Source organism: Sciurus carolinensis, chromosome 3 (assembly GCF_902686445.1).
Source record: "Sciurus carolinensis chromosome 3, mSciCar1.2, whole genome shotgun sequence".
Taxonomy (NCBI): Eukaryota; Metazoa; Chordata; class Mammalia; order Rodentia; family Sciuridae; genus Sciurus; species Sciurus carolinensis.
In genome coordinates this window covers 21,693,043-21,712,498 of record NC_062215.1, presented here as the reverse complement: position 1 = coordinate 21,712,498, position 19,456 = coordinate 21,693,043, and the positions used below count along the sequence as shown (strand labels likewise).

The window sequence follows — 19,456 nt, the reverse complement described above, 5'->3', positions numbered from 1 at the left end:
TAACTCAAAGCACAGATCATGGGAACGCGAGTGGAAATGGTGAGAAAAAGGAATGAACTGAATTGAGTATTGCAAAAACTCAGAAGAAAGCATTAACCCATTATGTCTCATTATCCCCAGAGTAATTTACTAGACTGGCATACCTTGGAAGGACAGTAAGGAATACCCAAGGTAGAATCCTTTTTACTTCCTCGACAAAGCAAGAGAATGAAAATCTCTTTCCTGATGGAGGTTGTGCTGAATTGCGTCTTGTGTGTGATGTTAGATAACCAAGCTGGACATTTACCATGCTGGCTATTGTGTTTGGCTCTTGAAAATGGCAATTACAAAATAACAAAACAACCAAGGGGAGGCAAATGCCTACTTCAAAAGAGGATCGCATATTGCTTGTTGTGTAATTAGTTGCTTAAGAGGGTGTCATGCTTTAGAAAGCAGCCCGAGGTTCTGTCTTGATTTACTACTTGGTAACTGTGACTTTGGGAAAGTACTTCTCTTATGTTTTCATATGAAATACTCATAAATAAAATAGAGATAATGTATTAAGGTCCAACCACAAGAAATTGCTATTGATTGTATGTTGGCATAAGATTGTGTGGGAATTAAATGAGAAATGGGTGAAATGCTTGCCACACTGTTTGGCTCATAATGTTCAATAATTGGAGGATACTAGAAGAAAAAGTAGGCCCAAATCTACATCATGTTGGCTTAGGAACTGATTCCTTAACAAAACTCCTAAAGTGCAAGCAGTAAAATTAGGAATCAATAAATGGGATGGATTCAAACTTCTCAGCAAAGGAAGCAATCAAGAACATAAAGAGAGAGCTTACAGAATGGGAGAAAAATCTTTTACACTGCACCTCAGATGGAGCATTAATCTCCAGGTTATAGAAGGGACTCAAAAAACTTAACACCAAAAAGACCAAGTAAACCAATCAATAAATAGGCAAAGGAACTGAACAGACACTTCCCACAAGGAAAAATACAACCCGTAGAGAAATACATGAAAAAATGTCAACATCATTAGCAGAGAAATGCAATTAAAACCACACTGAGATTCATCTCACTCCAGTCAGAATGGCAGTTATCAAGAATACAAATAACAGTCAATGTTGGTAAGGAGGTGGGGAAAAGGTAAATTCATACATTGCTGCTGGACTGAAAATTGGTGCAACCACTCTGGAAAGCAGTATGGAGATTCCTCAGAAAACTTGGAATAGAAACACCATTTGACCCAGCTGTCCCACTCCTTGGTCTGTACCCAGAGGACTTAAAATGAGCATACTATAGTGATGTGACCACATCAATATTTATAGCAGCTCCATTCACAATAGCTAAGGTATGGGACTAACCTAGATGCCCTTCAACAGATGAGGGGATAAAGAAACTGATATATATGCACAATAGAATATTACTCAGTCATAAAGAAGAATGAAATTATGGCATTTGCTGGTAAATGGATGGAACTGGAGACTTTCATGCTAAGTGAAATAAGCCAATCCCAGAAAGCCAAAGACCTAATATTCTCTCTGTTATACAGATGCTGACTCACAATAAGGGACTCAGGGAGGGAGGAGTGGAGGTTTGCAGGATTGAACAAGGGGGAGTAGGAGGATGGGAATGGGAAAGACAGTAGAATGAATTGGACATAGCTTTCCTATGTTCATATATGAATACACCACCAGTGTAACTCCACATCATGTACAACCACAAAAATGGGAAGTTATACTCTATGTATGATATGTCAAAATACATTCTATTGTCATATATAACTAAAATGGACAAATAACAAAGCCGGCAGATATTATTGCTTTTAAGTGAGCCACATCGTTATTTCCCATATAATATTCAAACTCAATATCCTACTAATTTGCAAATTTCTACATCAAATTTTAAGTTTGCCTCACCGACCTATTCATTAGTATAAAACTACATTGGGCAAATTAACTTTTCCTATAAGCATTCACAGGCAGTTATCATTCACAAAGATGCAAAAGAGGTGAGAATACAGTGTGTGTGCTCAGTGTTCAGATTTTAGTTAACATAATGCTTTTGAGGTTTTCCCATGGCATTGCAGCATCCAGGCATCACTGCTTTTTATTGCTGAATGATAGTCCATTGTCTCACGACATCGCATTTTATTGATTCACTAGTTGATGGACATTTGGGTTATTTTCACTTTTGAGCTATTTTGAATAACAATACTGTGAACATTTGTGTACAAAAGATCACACCGTATGATTCCATTTATATGAAATGTCCAGAATAGGCAAATCCGTTGAGAGAGAGGAAATAGGTTTGTGGTTTTCAAGGGCTAGAGGGAAGGGGTATGGGAATGACTTTCGGGGGTGATGAGAGTATTCTAAAATTAGATAGTGTCAACAGCTGCACAATTGTGAACATCACCAAAGACCCCTAAATTATACACATTACATTTCTGTGTATGAATTACATCTCGATAAAGCTGTTACATAAAAATGGCAAGAAGCATTTCAGAATATACATTCAGCACATAAAGAAAGAGGGCACTCAATGATTTAAGCAGTTTATTATCAAAAGGAGATGCAATCTGCATCTCGCAGAAGAAGGGTCTCGCTCATGACAAGCCTGGCACACCTCATTCTTCTGCTGCTCAGCACGTGATTGGAATTTGACTCTCAAATTATTCGAGGAGCTGGGTTGAGTTTTAAAAAGTAGTAGAGACAATGGGGTAAAGCAGACGTAGCTTAAAGGTGGCAGAATTGTACAGATCCTGAAAAGCCCAAGGAGATTAACCAGGAAATTGGTTCAATTAAGAATCCAGGGGCTCCCAAAAGGAGATCAAGCAATTCAGAAATAGGAAAAAACAAATCAGAGAGAGGTTTATTTGCAATTTGCATAGACTCCTCTGCTCGGTGAGATTTAGTATAATGGAAATGTGTATAATTGATATTAGGGTCTATAGCTTATAATAGATGTGCTTCATGATACAGCTGGCAGTAATGGTGTTTTAAATATTTTAGTGCTCATTGGATTTCATTTTTGCAGGCAATTTGCAGCTCCTCTGAAGAAAACGTTTATATTTAATTACACGGACTGATAAATAGGCTTCCCCTCCCCCCTTCTGATCACTACAAAGTATTAATGGTGCTCTCAGATGGCCACTTTCTTGTTGGGAATAAAGATTACAGCCATGTTACTTTCAAAACCTCAGCAGCATCTCCTTCTGGCAGCTGTTATATACTTTCTTCCACCTCTTTGATTTCAGATGACACAACCTTGCCATCCACAACCTCCTGGACGACCGTCTTAATCTTCCTGGTTTTCTTTATATCTGAGAGCACATTAGAAGTTCAATGTTAATTCAGGCACATGTCCACTGATCCATGAAGTTCAACTTTAAATTAATATTATCAAAATTCAACTTGAAATTATTATTATTGTTGTTTTGTATGTTTTTCCTTCTTTCAGAATAAAAAAGTCGAACCCACTCTTTTTCCTTAAAATAATCTTATTCATTTTATAAGTATGCAGAAAATGTGCCAATTCTCCCCTAATTTATAAATTTCTTACTCTTTCCACCCCAATCAGAAATATGTGATCTAAAAATAAGTAAAATTCACATTTGAGTTTTATTTTTCCTTCTCAGGATCTCAGGACAGTAATAACAAGGGCCAAGAAAATTGCTCTATCATAGGGATAAATTCCCACATGGAGTTACCAGAAAGCTGCCGAGATTTCAGTATTAGAGAAATGCTCAAAATCTTAGAATACTTACCTCTCTCCTCCAGGTTGCATAACTGAAATTGCGTAGCGCTTTTATTTTTTTCGGAAAAGAAAAAAAAAAAAAAAAAAAAACAGAAGAAAGCATTATTGGCATTTTGAAACTGAAGTGCTGTCCTATCTTTTATATTTCAAAACCAGGTCTGAGTGTTATGTGTTTGAATGTTGTTTTTTATTTTTTTCCCTTTGACAAGACTTGTTATTTCAAACTCGAATGTTCTGCTTTTTGACTTGAAAAATATACGTAGCTTCAAAACTGACCCACTAAACATGCACTAGAATTTTTTTGTCTTAAAATAACAGAATAGAAGCTCAAGTCTTGTGTCCTCCTGTTTATGTCCTTGGATGTAGTCTTTGCAAATTACTTTGCTGCTCCAACATTGATGGTTCCCAAATTGGTTCCCATAGATCTCTGGGGCCTACGCTTTACATTGTGAGCCCTCAAGGAGAATTTTTAAAAGTTATTGTGCTTTCAGTTATATATTAATCATAAAAATTAATGATAATCTGTATCATTTAGATAGCCATATTCTAACTCAGTCCTACATATGACCTCAAGTTCAAAGGCCATATTTGGTATTTTGGGGGGGGTGTGTATTACTTTTTGGTATACTTTTGTCTTGTGTGTGTGTGTGTGTGATTGCTTTTGTGATACAGATTGCATTGGTGCTGGGTAAGGAGTGGTGGAGAGCACACTAGGATAGCTCATAGATGTGGACACATTACTTGATTCTAAGAGCCTTACTTTACATCTTCTCCTTCCAGAAGGCGGCGGTAAGTAGCAATTTCCTGCTCGAGTCTGGTCTTTATGTCAAGAAGAATACTGTATTCGTTGCTCTGGCGTTCGGTGTCACTCCGAATCTGCATCAGCTGGGCCTCTAGAGAGCTCAGCAGCCCCTGGATGCTGGCCAGCTGGCTGCCATAGCGAGCCTTGGTGTCCTCCAGTGTGTTTTCCAGAGACTCTTTCTAGGAGCACAAGACAGGCAGGGTGTTTCTTAACCAGAGGACTTGATGTAAGAAGTGACTCAATTTTAATTTCTTTTGGGAAGAATCTCTGCAGCTAGTCCCTGGGGGTATCCATTTCTAGCCATCCATCTAGGCAGACTCAACCTGGCAGCTAGGATCCTGACCCTGGGGTTTGGCCCCTTTGTAGTTTTCCTCTTTGCACCACTGTCCCCTCTGTGTGGTACAGTGCAGGATGTTATTGTTCTCAGTATTTGCTTCCCCACCCTGTGGGGGAAGTTATACCTCCTGTCCCTGCATCAGGCTTGGCCACGTGATTTGTGCTGGAAATGGAGAATTACACTAACTTGACCTATTGATGCCAGGCCTGGTCATGTGACTTTCTTCAGCTAACGAAATGCAGGTGAAACTGACAAATGCCTTTTCTGAGAAGGAGCTTGAAGAGCTATGTGGCCCTGCCATTACTCTTCTTTCTGCCACAACACTGGTGTGTCCCACATACAGTCCACTCCTTTGACCTTGTCCCAGGGTCACGGAGCTGAGTTGTAGCGACCCCATGATAGACATGGTATTGTCGTTGCCGGTTGCCACAGCATAATGGGCTGACCCATTTGCTTAGCTTGCAATGTCTTGACTCCTATTCTCAGCTTTAAAAAATTACTCTTTTAAGATCTAGTTTACGTGCTCCCTTCCTGATGAAATCTCCCAGATCTACTCTTTCCTCTGCATTTGAGCAGTGAGTGGCCCTTTCCTCCATTTCTTTCTGTCTTTTAATTCCTATTAGTTGTTTGACCTGTTTCCTTGTTGGTTGTGCAAGGGGAGAGGTTATTTCTTAGAGGTCTCTGCATTTCCAGAGTTCCTAAGACAGGCACTTAGTAAACACAGGCTGGATTGAGAAAGGGCAGTGGGAGGTGCTTTACCATGCTCAGGTGGGTCTGGAGTTCTATCTCCAGGCTCTGATAGGTGCGTCTCAGCTCTGTAACTTGAGTCTCTGTTCCTTTTAACTCTTCCCTGTTCACTATGACTTCTTGCTGCAGAGCTTCTGTCTGAAATTCCAAGAATGAAAAAAAAAATTATGAGTAAGGAGAGCAAGATAGAAAGGAAAGAAGGAAGGAAGGGAAGGAAAAAAGAAAGAAACAAAGGAGCAGGAAGTGAGCTATCTCCTTTTGGAGGGCAGCTTCTATACTTTCGCTCTCCCTTGAGAATTATTCTGTTACCTGTCTCTCAAACTGCTCTTTGGCCTCTTGAAGGTTCTTCTGGGCCATGACTTCGTATTTCTGCCTCATCTCATTCATGATGTCACCGAGGTTCAGGCCTGGAGCAGCGTCCACTTCCACGTTGACAGTGTTGCCCAGCTGCCGGCGCAGGGCATCCACTTCCTAAGAGAATGAAGATCCTGACTTTAGTCTGGAGCACATTCTTAGATAAGACTGGATAGAAAAGACATACGGTGTCTTATGGCTGCTTTCACTGGGGATGAGTAAAAAAAGAAGAGAATAATAACTTATGCAGGGCATCTGTGGTCCAGGTATTGCTTTCCATTATCTAACCACGAGCGGCCTTCTGGAAAGGAGTGAGGGCTGCCATCATTATTGACATCTTTATAACAGTCACCACCATCACCACCATCACCACCACCACCACCACCACCACCAGCAGCCCTCTCCCTCCCCATGTGGTTCCTCCTCTTTCTTCTTATTGGAGCTGTTCCCTCAATCCCAGGACCACTTCTGGTTATTTTCTTACCTCCTGATGTTCTTTTTTGAGGAGAATCAAGTCTTTTTTCAGCTCTTCAGTCTGGATCTCCAAGTCTGTCTTGCTTAGGGTTAGATCATCGAAGACCTTACTCAGGCCTTGGAGGTCAGCTTCCACTGTTAGGCGCATCCCCCGCTCGGTCTCAAACCTGTGAATGATTAGTGTGCAGAGACAGCTGAGGCTGAGGCTGCCCGAAGCCATTATAGGAGACAGAATCTAATATAGTGAGATAGATTTTTTATGTGGTATATGAGATCAGTTGCTATACTTTATAATGTCTCCCTTTACACATTCGTGAAATATGCATGAGAACCTAGGAATCAGATAATTTGCTCCATAATGTAATCACTGGGATTTGCAATAACTTAAAAAGTTTCAACATCCTATAAGATTTTTCTTTTCTATTTTTTTTTTTTTTTTGGGTACTGGAGATTTAACCCAGGGGTGCTTAACCACTGAGCTACATCTCCAGCCCTTTTTGTATTTTCATTTTGAGACAGGGTCTCACTAAATTGCATTAGGGTCTTGCTAGGTTGTGGAAGCTGGTCTTGAATTTGTGATCCTTCTGTCTCAACCTCCAGAAGCCACTGGGATAACAGGCCTGTGCCACCATGCCCAGTTATAAGATAATTTAAAAGAAAAATTTCAAACAATTTTTTTAAATTACTGTGTTAGCAAAGGATTCTTATTATTGATATCAATCACGGCTGACTTTACTTAATGAAAGCACATGATCCATTTTTTAAAAATTATTTTGTAAACAGATGCACCCAGTGTGAATTTTCTCAAATGGTCAGATATTCTCCTCTGCAATCTTGGATACCCTCATTTAAAAAAAAAATAGCAAACTTTAAAGCAATGATAATGCAATGGGTCACTCCAATGCTGACCTATAAAATTGGAATTAATGAAATTTTACTGCTTTAATCTTCAGATATGCATTCCCATTTCCTTCTTTTAAAACCCTTTCAGCATTAAAATGTTACCCTTCTAAACCACAAAGGACTTTTTTTGGTGATGCATTGTGCACGTTCAGGATGTCGAAGCCCCCAGTGTGGGAGCAGTTCATGAAGAGCAGTTGGATCACATGCATTCCATGACTCAAAGCAAGCGAACACAGTGGGAAATGTATTCATCACAGATTTGTCCTAGTTCTTTGGTTGGTCAGACAGTATTGCAAAACACTGGTAAATTAGTAAGTATTGGGGGGAATCAAATTCACTCTGGAATTTGATCATACATGTAGGTGCTTGAAGAAATCTGGGTTTCTGCTTGGAGATTCACTAAATGCAGGCATCTGACTCTCTTAAGATAACAGAAGGGCATTTGTACAGAAAAGGAATTCCAAGCTGTTTTGTTATTACTCCAAAGAACAGAATTAGATTTAGTGGGTGAAAAGGCAGATTTTGGGTTACTAAAAAAAATGTTTTGGCACCCAGAGCTAACCAACAAGAACAGTAGCAATTATTGGAGTATTCTGCTCTGTGCTAGGTAGTTGAATCTTAAGACTGTGGAAGAGATGTCTATCCCTGAATGTTGGGCTGGATTAGGTAGCTTCTCACATCCTGTAAGTCTTAAGATTCTGAAAACATTTAATGGTGGTTTCTTCAATAACAATAATATGGATATCTGAAAGACTACTGAAAGGAAATCTTTTCCTGAAAGTTTTACCATGGTTTTAGAGAACCTACTTCAGTCTGAAGTCTTCAGCAGCCAGTTTAGCATTATCAATTTGCAGGACACATCGAGCATTTTGCAATTGAGCGTCTGTAATCTGTGGGCGGGGGGGACACACATAAGAAAGACAGACACTTTCAAATGGATAGGAGTTTAAAATGATTGGGTGTATCCACAGTTACATCAAAGGTTTTGTTCATGTCAAAGAATTTCCACATAAGAATATGAGGAATAATAGCATGGGTATTTAATATAAAAAAATGCATGAAGTGCAACTCTGGCCCGAGGATTTGGCCGACTTTCTCCTTATTTTACAAAAGGAAGAGCTTCAGTCAACTTTGAGCCATCGAGCTTTACTGAGTGCCTTGTCTTTAATGTCGTTCCTGTCTGGAACATTCCTGTTAGCACCTCTCACCTGGTGAACTCCCCCTCCTTCACATCTCAGGCTAGGCAACGTTGATTCAAGGAAGCCTTCAGTAACATCCTCAGAGCAGAGTGGGATGAGCAGCCTTTGTTCTCAATCCCCCGCACAGCTCTCCTTGTCAGCGCTGACCCCTCTGTGTGGTAGATGCCTTTGTCCATCCTTGTTTCCTACTAAATCACATATGTTCCCCTTCGTAGTCTCCTGTGCCCAGCATGGTACTCTGTCACCTCGTTAGTGTCCACTAGTGTTGACTTGCCATATGATAGGAGTTGTTAGGATCTGGGGTATCAGGAGGGATAAGCTCTGGGCCCTCAGAAGTGGTTAACTAGTGGGGGAGTTCTCTAAGATGCATGTAGGCCAGAAATCTACTGGTAGAAGATGTAACTGTGACATGTCTCTTTCAGTGGATCTAGTCTTGGAGAGAGGGCTGCCTTCTTATGTTGGCTCTGCCCAGCCAGACGAGACGGATGACTGTGCCTCTGTATTTGGGATGATTCCAAGTTGATTCAGAAATTATGAGACAGTATGGCAGAATGGTTGGTTTATTCTGAACATTTTTAGTGATAGTCTGAAAGGATGATCTGTTGACAGGAAGAGTAATTCAAAGACCATTGCTTCATGTGCCCATAGTTTTCGAAATCCTAAATTAATCTCCTATAGAATCTGAATTCAAATTGCACTTACATTTATGATATGGCTGGAGAAAAAGAGACCTGCTGCTAAGTGGACTTTGCGCTAAAGGAATACAAGTCATAAAACAGAAATGAAAATGAAAGGGACACTTTTCTTTATTAGATAAGAACAGTAAAGAAAAAAAAAAAAAGTCCAGTGTCATATCTGACATCTTCAATTAGGAGCAAAGTCTTCTACTCTTATTCCATATGAGATAAAATAGAGAACTACACCTGTCTTGGATTACATGGGTGAAGGTCATGATATGATTGCAATAAACATGAATTGGAAGCCACAGAATATTTTATTACTGTAAAGGTGGTCTCTTTGGTGATGAAAATCAGATTATTAAACAGGGCATTTAAAAATCCTGGTATCATGAAGATCTATATATACCCTTGCTTCCCTATTTCCACCCTAAATCACTTTATTATTTAAATCTATAGTATTCTAATACTTGTAACATTTACATGAATGAAAGTAGAAAAATCCCTGAACTTTTCTAATACTTGTAACATTTACATGAATGAAAGTAGAAAAGTCCTGAACTGACCTTCAAAAATTGGTGGGGATTAGGTGACGAACTAAGAAAGATTTATTATCACACATGCAAAAAGTTAGGGCTTTTTGGAAAAATATTGTTAACTGTTCATGTATCCCGACATGGTAAGCTGTGAAAAAGATAGACTGTAAGATCGGATTAAAAATGATCATAATTTGTAATTAGATTTAAAAATTTTAAAAAGTTTGATTTAAAGTCATCCTGTTACATAGTCAAATGCTCCCACATTAAGGGTGGATGATAGGTGTAGCATTTTTACAATTAGAGCATTGCAACCTAATTAGCTTTATGACATGCATTTAGACCCGATCAATACGTTGCCCTCTTGAGCTATCAGGAAGCTCAGGAGTGAGATGGAAAACACTGGCACGGTGCCTCACCTGATTTTGCAGCTCTTGGATTTGTTTGTAGTATGCACTGTAGTCTCGGCCTGTGCTGGGCGCGTTGGCTTCGTACCACTGCTTGATCTGCACCTCAAGTCTGGAATTGGACTGCTCCAGGGACCGCACTTTTTCTAGGTAGCTTGCCAGGCGGTCATTGAGGTTCTGCATGGCCATTTTCTCATTGCCAGCAAACAGGTCCCCACCGCCGAGGAGATCGCTCCCATAGTTCACAACGTGTCGAGAGGTGGAGATGCGGGTACCGTGGCCTCCAGCTCCTCCATAAACACTGGGTGCAGCCCCAAGACGTTGCACGCTCCCCTTTCTGTACAGGGAACCGCTCACGCTGAGTGCTGGGCCCTGGGAGGAGGAACTCTGGCTTCGATGGAAGCTTCTGCGGCTGAAATCCATCAGGGATTCTGGGAGCAGCACCTGCAGCCTCAGGAAGGTTGGAGCAGTCTGTCATGGTGCTGCTGGGCTGACATTTTATGGAGTTCACAGGGAAGAAGCTCCTCCCTACTGCCATGTCACACACCTTAGGACTGACACAGTGCACCTTCCTTGACTTTTTTTTTTTTTCTTTTCCTTTCTCCTTTTGTACAGTCATATCTTTTATTCCATTCCAGAAATTACCACTAGAGGCATATCTTGGAGGCTTTTTCTCAGGGGTGATTTCTTTTTTAAATAGAGGTAACAAAAGTAACCAGGAAGGGGTATTCTTTTAGTCCCTGCACCTGCCTTGGCAGGGTTTTCATCCTGGCAGACACATAAAGAATATTTACAATGCTCATGAATAATTTAAGTACTGAAAAGACAGATGTGGGTACATAATTGTAAGTCACGCTGGTGATAAAGGAAAATGAATTATTTTTATTGATGAATTGCTTTTCAGAACTTCTGTTTTATGTTTTTGGCTTTAAGGTTTATCCCCGGTTAGGTAGTGTAGTTTATGATTATTATGATTTTCTTTTTACAAACACAAAACCTTGAACATTTAAGATAGGAAAGAGACATTTGTACATCTAGAGATGCAGTTTGGGGAAGCAAATTAAATGAGTGGCAAAGTAGGTACTTTTGAAGGTTTTTTAAAAAAAATTTTAATATTCAATGAATAGATAATGCATTTAAAATTTTCAGCCACTGCCTGGTTTTAGGTCCAGTTACTGAGAAAGTTAAAATAAATAGCAAGTTTTGTGTGTGTGTGTGTGTGTGTGTGTGTGTGTGTGTGTGTGTGCAGCAGGCATGGTGCTTGTAGGGGTCTTTCTTCCTTGTATAAGTTTAGCTCAATTCCACCATTACACACTGCCTCAACCATCCTGAGGTGGCAGGTGCTGCTTCCCAGAATCCCTGATGATTTCCAATTGCAGAGTCTTCCATAGAAGCCTGCTCTTCCTCACAGGTCCCAACAGCCATAGCATGAGTGTTCCACATGTAGGAAGAGGTGTTGGCAGTGCCTAGGGGTGACACCCAATTTCCCAGAGGCTAAAGCCACTTGGCAGGAGTTGGCCAGTGAGGCTGTGATTGGCAGCACTCACTAACCACTAGTTGAACAGTTTGCTCATTTGTTCCCTTTCATTCATGGTCCCTGGTTGAAATGCTCTGAAGCATTTGCATCACCTCCTTAATCAAGTTAATTAGAAGAGATTAGGAAAGTAAAAAACAAAAACAAAACAAACATGTCATTAATTCTCATCTTAATGCTTATTTGACTTGAGACTTGTGTATGATTAAAGTAAATAAACGAACGCAAACAAAAAAGAAAAAAAAATGGAAATCTACTCATCTTGTTTCAGTGGTCCATTGATGATGCTGTTCTAAAAGCCAGTCACTTAAAAAAAACGTATTTTTAGAAACCAATTGCCTTTTTACTTGTTTCTTTGGGTATTGCCTTTCTTCCAGAATCAGGTAAGATCATTTTATTTCTGTCTTTTATAAATAACATACTTTCAAATACCATGTTGCATTTGACTTGATCTCAGTTATAAGTTTTATAAATCTAAAAGTTATATGAAAGTAAAAGTTAAGTGATACTGTTAAACCTACTTCAGGTATTTCCTGGTGTGTGTGGACAGCTCTTATCACTTTGTTAATAGATGCCACAACTAAAATCTGCAGTAAGAAACTTTGTATAAACACATGAACCATGTTCTTCTTTTACATTATATTAAAAAAATGAAAGTGGTGTTGGTGTTTATTAATGGGGCAGGACAAGGCTGCTTGATCAGAATCATGGGGAAATTGTCTATTTAAATTTTGTAAGGTTTGCAGGGAGTTAGTCTTGGCTGAGAGTTTCTTATGCCAACACATAAGATGTGTAGAAGCAAAGTTTCAATCAATTGTTAGTGTTATAGTTTGGGTCTAGAGCGTCCATGTGTGGAAGGTTTGGTCCCTAACCTGTGGTACCATTGGGAAATTGTGGGACTTTTTGGAGGTGGGGCCTAGTGGAAGGAAGGAAGTTAGGTAAAACTGGCAGCCTTGCTTTCTGACAGCCATGGTGAGCAGCTCCCTTGAGTGTGCTCCTGCCATGATGTGCTGGGCTGCCATAGGCCCCAAGTAATGGTGCCAACTAACTTTGCAGCATGACCTCTGAAACTGAGCCAAATAAACCTTTCCTCTATAAGCTGTTTATCTCTTTATTGGTCACAGTGACAGAAAGCTGACTAACACACACAGCTCTCTGACTGTAAAGGCAGTTGTTAAACATGATGCTTTCTGTTCTCTCTGTTAGCACAAGTCTTCCTTATGACTGGACCCAGTTACATGTAAGTCAAAGAGTTCAAATTCCATTGTTAATTTTTTAAAGAAATAACTTTCTGTGTTATCCCACTAGTTTTTGGCTGGCATTTATTGGTTTTTGAGGTTTCAAATTTGAACTAAAATCTGATACAATAAGGCCATCAGTATGAAGTCATTCAATCTCCTAAATTGTTTGCAAAGAAAAATTCCTATTGGAAAGGCTTCTGTCTCTTTATGCAAGGGCAAGAGACCTGTCATTGAGCTTTTGGCTTTGGTAGATTATTTTCTCTTCTAGAGTGACCACAGGAAATCAAGCTAGTATTTCATAGTAATTCTTTTTTTTTTTTTTTTTTTTTAGTTATGCCTGAGGATTGATTAAAGGTCTGTTGACCCTTTTTCCTACACCAAATAATGGATATTCCAATAACTCTTGATATTCTAGGCTGTTGGATGACTGCATCTGTAAATGAAAACTTATTAGATCCAACTTTCTTGTAGCTAATAAGAGATACATTTTTGACCTCTGAGATGACTCTGCTGAGGGTGCTAATGATTGATATTCTGTTTGGATAGTGGTTTGGAGTGCTATGTTGAGCACTATAGTCCAGAGGACTTTCTACTTTCTGCTTTTTTTCTTCATCATGGATAAGCAATTGCAACTCAGATATGATAGACATAGAATCTGCAGTCTCTGGAGAGGTTGTCTTTCCCAGATAGGGAGAGGGAAAGTGGGGGTACAGATGAAAGAAGTTGGGCCAGGAGTTGTTTTGTTGAAGCTGGGAGGTGGATACAAGGGTACTTAAATTGTGGTGGTTTACACAGTTAATCTGGCCATGTTCAGGTTTGATTTATACTTATTTGGTAATTTTTCCCAGGTGCACTTCAGTGAGTTCATGGATTTGTTATCTTAGTTGCTATGGAATTATCTAAGGAAGAATATAAACACACAGTTATGCATCACTTAATGGCAGGGATATGTTCTGAGAAATATGGTATTAGGTGATTTCCTCTTTTTGTTCAAACATCAGAGAGTATAGTTACACAAACTTGGATGGTATAGCCTACCACACATCTAGGCTATATGGTAAATGTGTGTGTGTGTGTGTGTGTGTGTGTGTGTGTGTGTGTATGTGTGTACACACATACATAAACTGGTAGCATAGTCATTCATTATCATCATGAAGTAGTCTGTCCTGAATGTAATTTATGTGCTGTGCTTATAATTATATGTGCTTTCTTATACAATTAACCTTCCTGGAGACTTTCTTACAATTCTTGGTGCAGTATATTTGTTTACACCAGCATCACCAGAGACACATGAGCAATGTATATGCTATGATGTCGCTGTGGCTGTGATAGTGATAATGTCACCAGGCACTATGAGTTTTTTTTTTTTATCTCCATTATAATCTTATGTGCTCACCATCACTTTGTTGACCAGACTGTTGGCCAATATGTGGTAGATGACTATGCCCATAAAAAAGTGTTTAAGGAAACTAAAGATAAACTTGAAAAGTTGGAGCAATTCCTAAGAGATTATAAGACTTGCCAAGCAGATATGAAAAATAAGTCAGAAGAAGTGAGTAATATAATTAAGAGTTCAGTGACTGGCTCCAAGAACATATTAAGAAAGGCTAAACAGAATCACTGAACTAGATAGCTGTGAGGGAAATCTGTGGGATGCAGCCAAGTGATGAAGGGGATCATGAGGCATGTAGGCTAGAGCTAAATGGTCCAAATGTGTTTAGAGAGAGTTCCAGAAGAAGAAAGAGCACACCTGACAAAATAAAAAGAACTTTCCAGAGGTGTTTGAAGAAGCACAAAGAGGCCATAAAGTGTTGCCTATGGACACTTAGATTAAGGAGACCTAATGAATTTCAAGAAAAATGAATAAAAATCATGACTCAGAAAAGAAAACCAATTCATTAAGGGAAACTTACAAATAGGTGGAAAGAAGAAAGATCACCGACAAAGGTGTGGTGGTTAGACTGGCGGCTGACCCCTCAAGAGCAACACAGACACTGGAAGTGAACAACATCTTCAATGTGCGGGAAGAAAATAGCAGCCATTCTGAAATTTTCCTACTCAGTGACATTATCTTTGAAGGAGGGTAAAACAGACACTTTCAGGATAACAAAAACTGACTTTACCATCAGTTTCTAGATTTTTGCTAATACAATCTGAAAGTATACATTTTAAGCAGAAGGAAGGTGATTTCAGGTGAAACTTTGGAGATGCAAAAAAAAGGGTGATGAGCAAACAGAGTGCTAAGTATGTGATCAAGCCTAAGTGAACACTGGATATAAAGTAATATAAGGTGGACCTCCACCCCTTTCCCCGGTTTCCTTTCTGCAGTTTCTGTTACCTGCAGCAAGAAATGTTAAATGGAGAACCCTAGACATAAACAACACATAAGTTTTAATTGACAATGCACAATGTGCCATTATGAGGAGCATGATGAAAGTTCCTGCTGTCCCTCTCCATCCTGCCCAGGATGTGAATCATCCCTTTATCCAGAGTATCCCCGTTGTATATGCTACTTGCCCTACAGTTATTAGTACCATCTCATTTATCAGATCTACTGTGCAGTATCACTGCACTTGTATTCATTGAATCCTTATTTTACTTAATCACAGCCCCACAGTGCAAGAGTAGTGATGCAAAGGAGGCACCAGAGCATAAAACTTGGAAGGACAGATAACTCTAGACCTATGTAGCTATGCTGCAGGGCATGTAGGGAAAAAAAGTTTCTACAGTATAGGGCTCCATACTACCTAAGGTGTTCAATCATTCACTAGGGGTCTTAGAATGTGTCTCCTCCATGGATAATGGGCTACTACTATATACATATTGTGAAGAAAAAACAAGCTAGAATTAAAATAGATGAGAACCGGAAGGGGATGAATGAAGTAAGGTTGTTCGAAGGTCCTGGACTGTACAGGAAAAGGGTAAATATACAATTTAGCTTTATACATTGACAAGTTAAGAATGAATATTACATCTTCAATGTATAGTTCTTCCCTTCACACAAAGAACAATGGCTCCTGCATTGATCTGCAAATAAAGCAATGGGTTAGCACAAAGAGCTCAGAAACTACCATATATAGAAACTAAATTTCCAGTGGGTTGGATGTTACCAATGAGATAGGAAAGCAGTGGAATATTTCCATATTTAAAAATGGAAATTATATTTCTATCTTGGGCACCTATTTATCTGATATACAAAAACAAAAGATGTAAATGAGAAAGGTAAAAAACTATGATGTTCAGAAGGAAATACATGGAATAATGTCTGTGGGAATACAGCAAAGGAGTGTTTCATAAGCAAGATACAAAAAGCACAAACTCTGATGTACAAAATCGATACTGATTTAACAATTTTGTTCATGAAAAGATACTATATTAATAACACAAAAAGCCCCAAACAGGGAGCAGATATTTACAAAACATAATTGACAAGGAATGACCTAGTCTACATGTGCCAAGGATGGTGAGTATTTACTTTATATCACCTGGATGAAGAGAGAGCATGAGGGAATTCTTCCCAAAGCAGGAAAGATTTGTTGCCATGGCAAATTCTAACTTCTACCTTTAGAATGACAGTGAAGAAATGATCGACAGTTTAAAGCAACAGCTTAGCTTCTGCTTCTAACCATGAATAAGAGGGCAAATCTATTTCACTTCTGTGAAAAATTGACATTTATACAGTCAAGCCCAATGCTCAGTGCTCCAAGATTGCCCCCACCTACCTTTGCATTCGCCTGCTCACCCCTCCAGTAACAAACCACTAGCGACTCTCCGTTCCACGCTCGAGCATGCGCTCTTCCCTTCTTCTCTGGCTGTCTTCTCTTCCAGGAAGCCATTCCTGTGCTCCCAGCTTCCTTACCAGGGCAGAGAGGTTTTCCAAGGATGCAAGATGTTCAGTGTCAAAACAGGGTCAAGTTGGTCACCATACCCATCTCTCCCATGCACCTCTCTCGGGGTCCATCCAGCTTGTGCACATGCTTTGGCCCCAATTCCTCTATTGAACTAATGGGCTTGGGGCCTGAGGACTAGGATGAGACAGGAAGACCCTTTGCGTCCTGACTTGGGTGAATGAGTGGGGAGGGTGGTGCCTCTCCCCAAGGGTATCATTGCTACAGGCCTGGGAGAGGGTTTGGGAGGGGCCACAGCGACCGGGGACATGATGACTTGGTTTGTGGGCATGGCCAGAATGCAGTGCCTGAGTTGGATCTAAGTGAAGAAGACTGCTGGATATTCTGTTCTGGAGGGGCTGATAAGCTATATAGGGAAGGTTTCCTCCAACTTCATTGATTCTCACATTTCTCCCTCCTATATTAATTGCCACCATAATTTTAGTTCACTTTTGTCTTCCAAAAGTCCAGTCGAATCTCTGCACAGGCAGACCACAATTTCCTGGGAGCAGGTGCCATCTGGTATAAACCTCACCGCTGCCTGGAGTTTTTCTCTTTTTCTCCATCATGAAATAGTTGATCATTTCATTCATTGTGATAACCTGAAAAGGTAGTCCATTTGGTGCTTGGATGCAGTTTGTGAAATCTCTAGAAGACACTGCCTCCCTATGGGCTTTCCGATTGCTTGCTGAATACTACTGTTAAGTAACAACCACCAATTAAGGTTGAACTTTTTTTGGATGGTATGTGAAGGGAGCAAATGATTAGCTATTCAGTTTTATAATGTACTTCTATATTATTTGAACAACCCAAACTGATTATTTTTGAAAAAGACTAAGCCAGCGGCAATGACTGTGTATTTTTATTTTTCATTGGGCCCATTTTAAAATACAGAGAATTTTATTGGCTCTCATATCTGGAAAAGACCTTGAAAATCTCACAGGTCATTCTTCTTATTTTGTAAATGAGAAGGCTGGGGCATTCATGGGTTAATGACTTGCCTTTGGCAACAAAACAAATATAGAAAGTTGAGATTAAGCAACATATTTGCTCTCTAAATTGATTTTCACTGTTTACTTGACTCAGGAAAACGCTCTTGCAAACACCACCCTGATATAGAAGCAAAACTCTCATCAATTAAATTACTGCTTAATAGGCTAATATAAGGTATATGCTGTATGCATTCTATTTCCACCTGCCTCTAGAGGCCTACTCTTTGGACATCTTCCTTGATTTGTTCCTAATAGCACAAAATTGAAATGGAAGTGCTAAGATGCACAGTGATCATTGTCCCAGAATCCTCCCAAGGCAAGGTACAATGTACTCAAATACATCAAAGGAGATGAAGACATGTATTATTAATTAGTTTTTCAGAACACAAATGGCAGATGTGTTCATATTTCAGCTTGGTGGGATGCCATGTCATTACTTTTTAATGTGCACATGTGGAAGTAAAAAAAAAAATGCTATACAAAGCACCACAGTGAGTAGAAGAAGTTTATATTGAAAATTTGTTACAAAGAATGGGATGGAGGTTGAAATGAGAAAGAAAGGGAGGGAGAGAGAGATAGGGATAAGGAAAGGGAGAGGGAGGAGAGAGAGGTAGAGGGAAGGCGAGAGGGAGGGAGGGAGAGGGAAAAATAAGCTCTCCCTAGAAGTTGTAGACAGGTGTTAGGAAAACTGCTCACGAAAATCAATGCTATGGTTTGAATGTGATTTGTCTTCTGTGAAACTCATGTTAAACTTAATCTCTATCATGAGATTTTAAGAGACAGGGCCAAGGCAGACCTTTAAGAGGTAATTAGAACTCTGCCCTTATGGTGGGTTGATCCATTCATTCAATTTATGGACTCATGGGTTAATGAGCTATCTGCAGAGGGATCTGCTATAAAAGCTAGTTTGGCTAGGTCTCTCTCACTCCCTGTCTCTCACTCTGTGATATCCTGTCCACCTTGGGACTCTGCCAGCAGGAAAGACATCATCAGATGTGGCCCCTCAACCTTAGACCAGATCCATGAACCAATATAAATCTCCTTTCTTTATAACCTATCCAGGTTGTGGTGCTATATTACGAGTAACAGAAAACAGACTAAGACAATCAATACCTTCTGGACCATGCAGTTGGTAAAACATGAAAGGACTTTCTGACAAGTGGCTTTTAAAGACAGAAAAATAGAAGAGGAGTTTATCCTTCAACAAGCATTTGCTGAGTGCTTCCTGGGTGGCCCATGTCTGGAGGAGATTGTGGTGCAGCAGAGGAAATACTGATGTGGGCATATACAAAAGGAGGAGGCAAGAGTCCTGAGAAAGTGCTGCAGAAACTCAGAGCACGAAGCCTTTCAGCTGAAGAAATCAGAGAAGGCTTTGTGGAGGGCTAGGATCTGGGGCAAGACGTGAAATATGAATAGGATTTGAAATCCTGGAGAGTGTGGGGAAGAGCAGGGCACTTACCCACCCGAGACCATGACCGACTGTCAAGAAGGGAAGGACCAGCATGGGCAGGGGCCTGGGGAAAGGAAAACAAGCTGAGTGGACTGGAAAGGAAACGATGAGTGGAAAAGGGATGAAATGAGGCTAAGAAGTCACCTTGATGAATCTCTTAATATCCTAACAT

General features: G+C 39.9%; 1 protein-coding gene across 1 annotated transcript; it reads right to left on the bottom strand.

Moving 5' to 3' along the window:
• Window positions 1-2,676: 2,676 nt before the first annotated feature.
• Window positions 2,677-10,608, bottom strand: Krt20 (keratin 20). The gene is made up of 8 exons (XM_047546498.1): window positions 10,193-10,608; window positions 8,169-8,251; window positions 6,469-6,625; window positions 5,940-6,101; window positions 5,643-5,768; window positions 4,505-4,725; window positions 3,755-3,792; window positions 2,677-3,310 (listed from the first exon to the last, which is right to left on the bottom strand). Exons 1-8 carry the CDS (start codon window positions 10,601-10,603, stop codon window positions 3,213-3,215), a joined length of 1,296 nt encoding a protein of 431 aa, XP_047402454.1. The 5' UTR covers window positions 10,604-10,608; the 3' UTR covers window positions 2,677-3,212.
• Between the last annotated feature and the right edge of the window lie 8,848 nt (window positions 10,609-19,456).

Bases quoted from the DNA above. Each gene is read 5' to 3' on its own strand.
- Krt20 (XM_047546498.1), bottom strand. From the start codon at position 10,603: ATGGATTTCAGCCGCAGAAGCTTCCATCGAAGCCAGAGTTCCTCCTCC. The intron at 6,626-8,168 runs GTAGGTTCTCTA...AATCATTCACAG, and splicing joins GCTGAAGACTTCAGACTGAA to GTTTGAGACCGAGCGGGGGA. The intron at 3,793-4,504 runs GTAAGGCTCTTA...AAAAAATAAAAG, and splicing joins CTGGAAGGAGAAGATGTAAA to CGCTACGCAATTTCAGTTAT.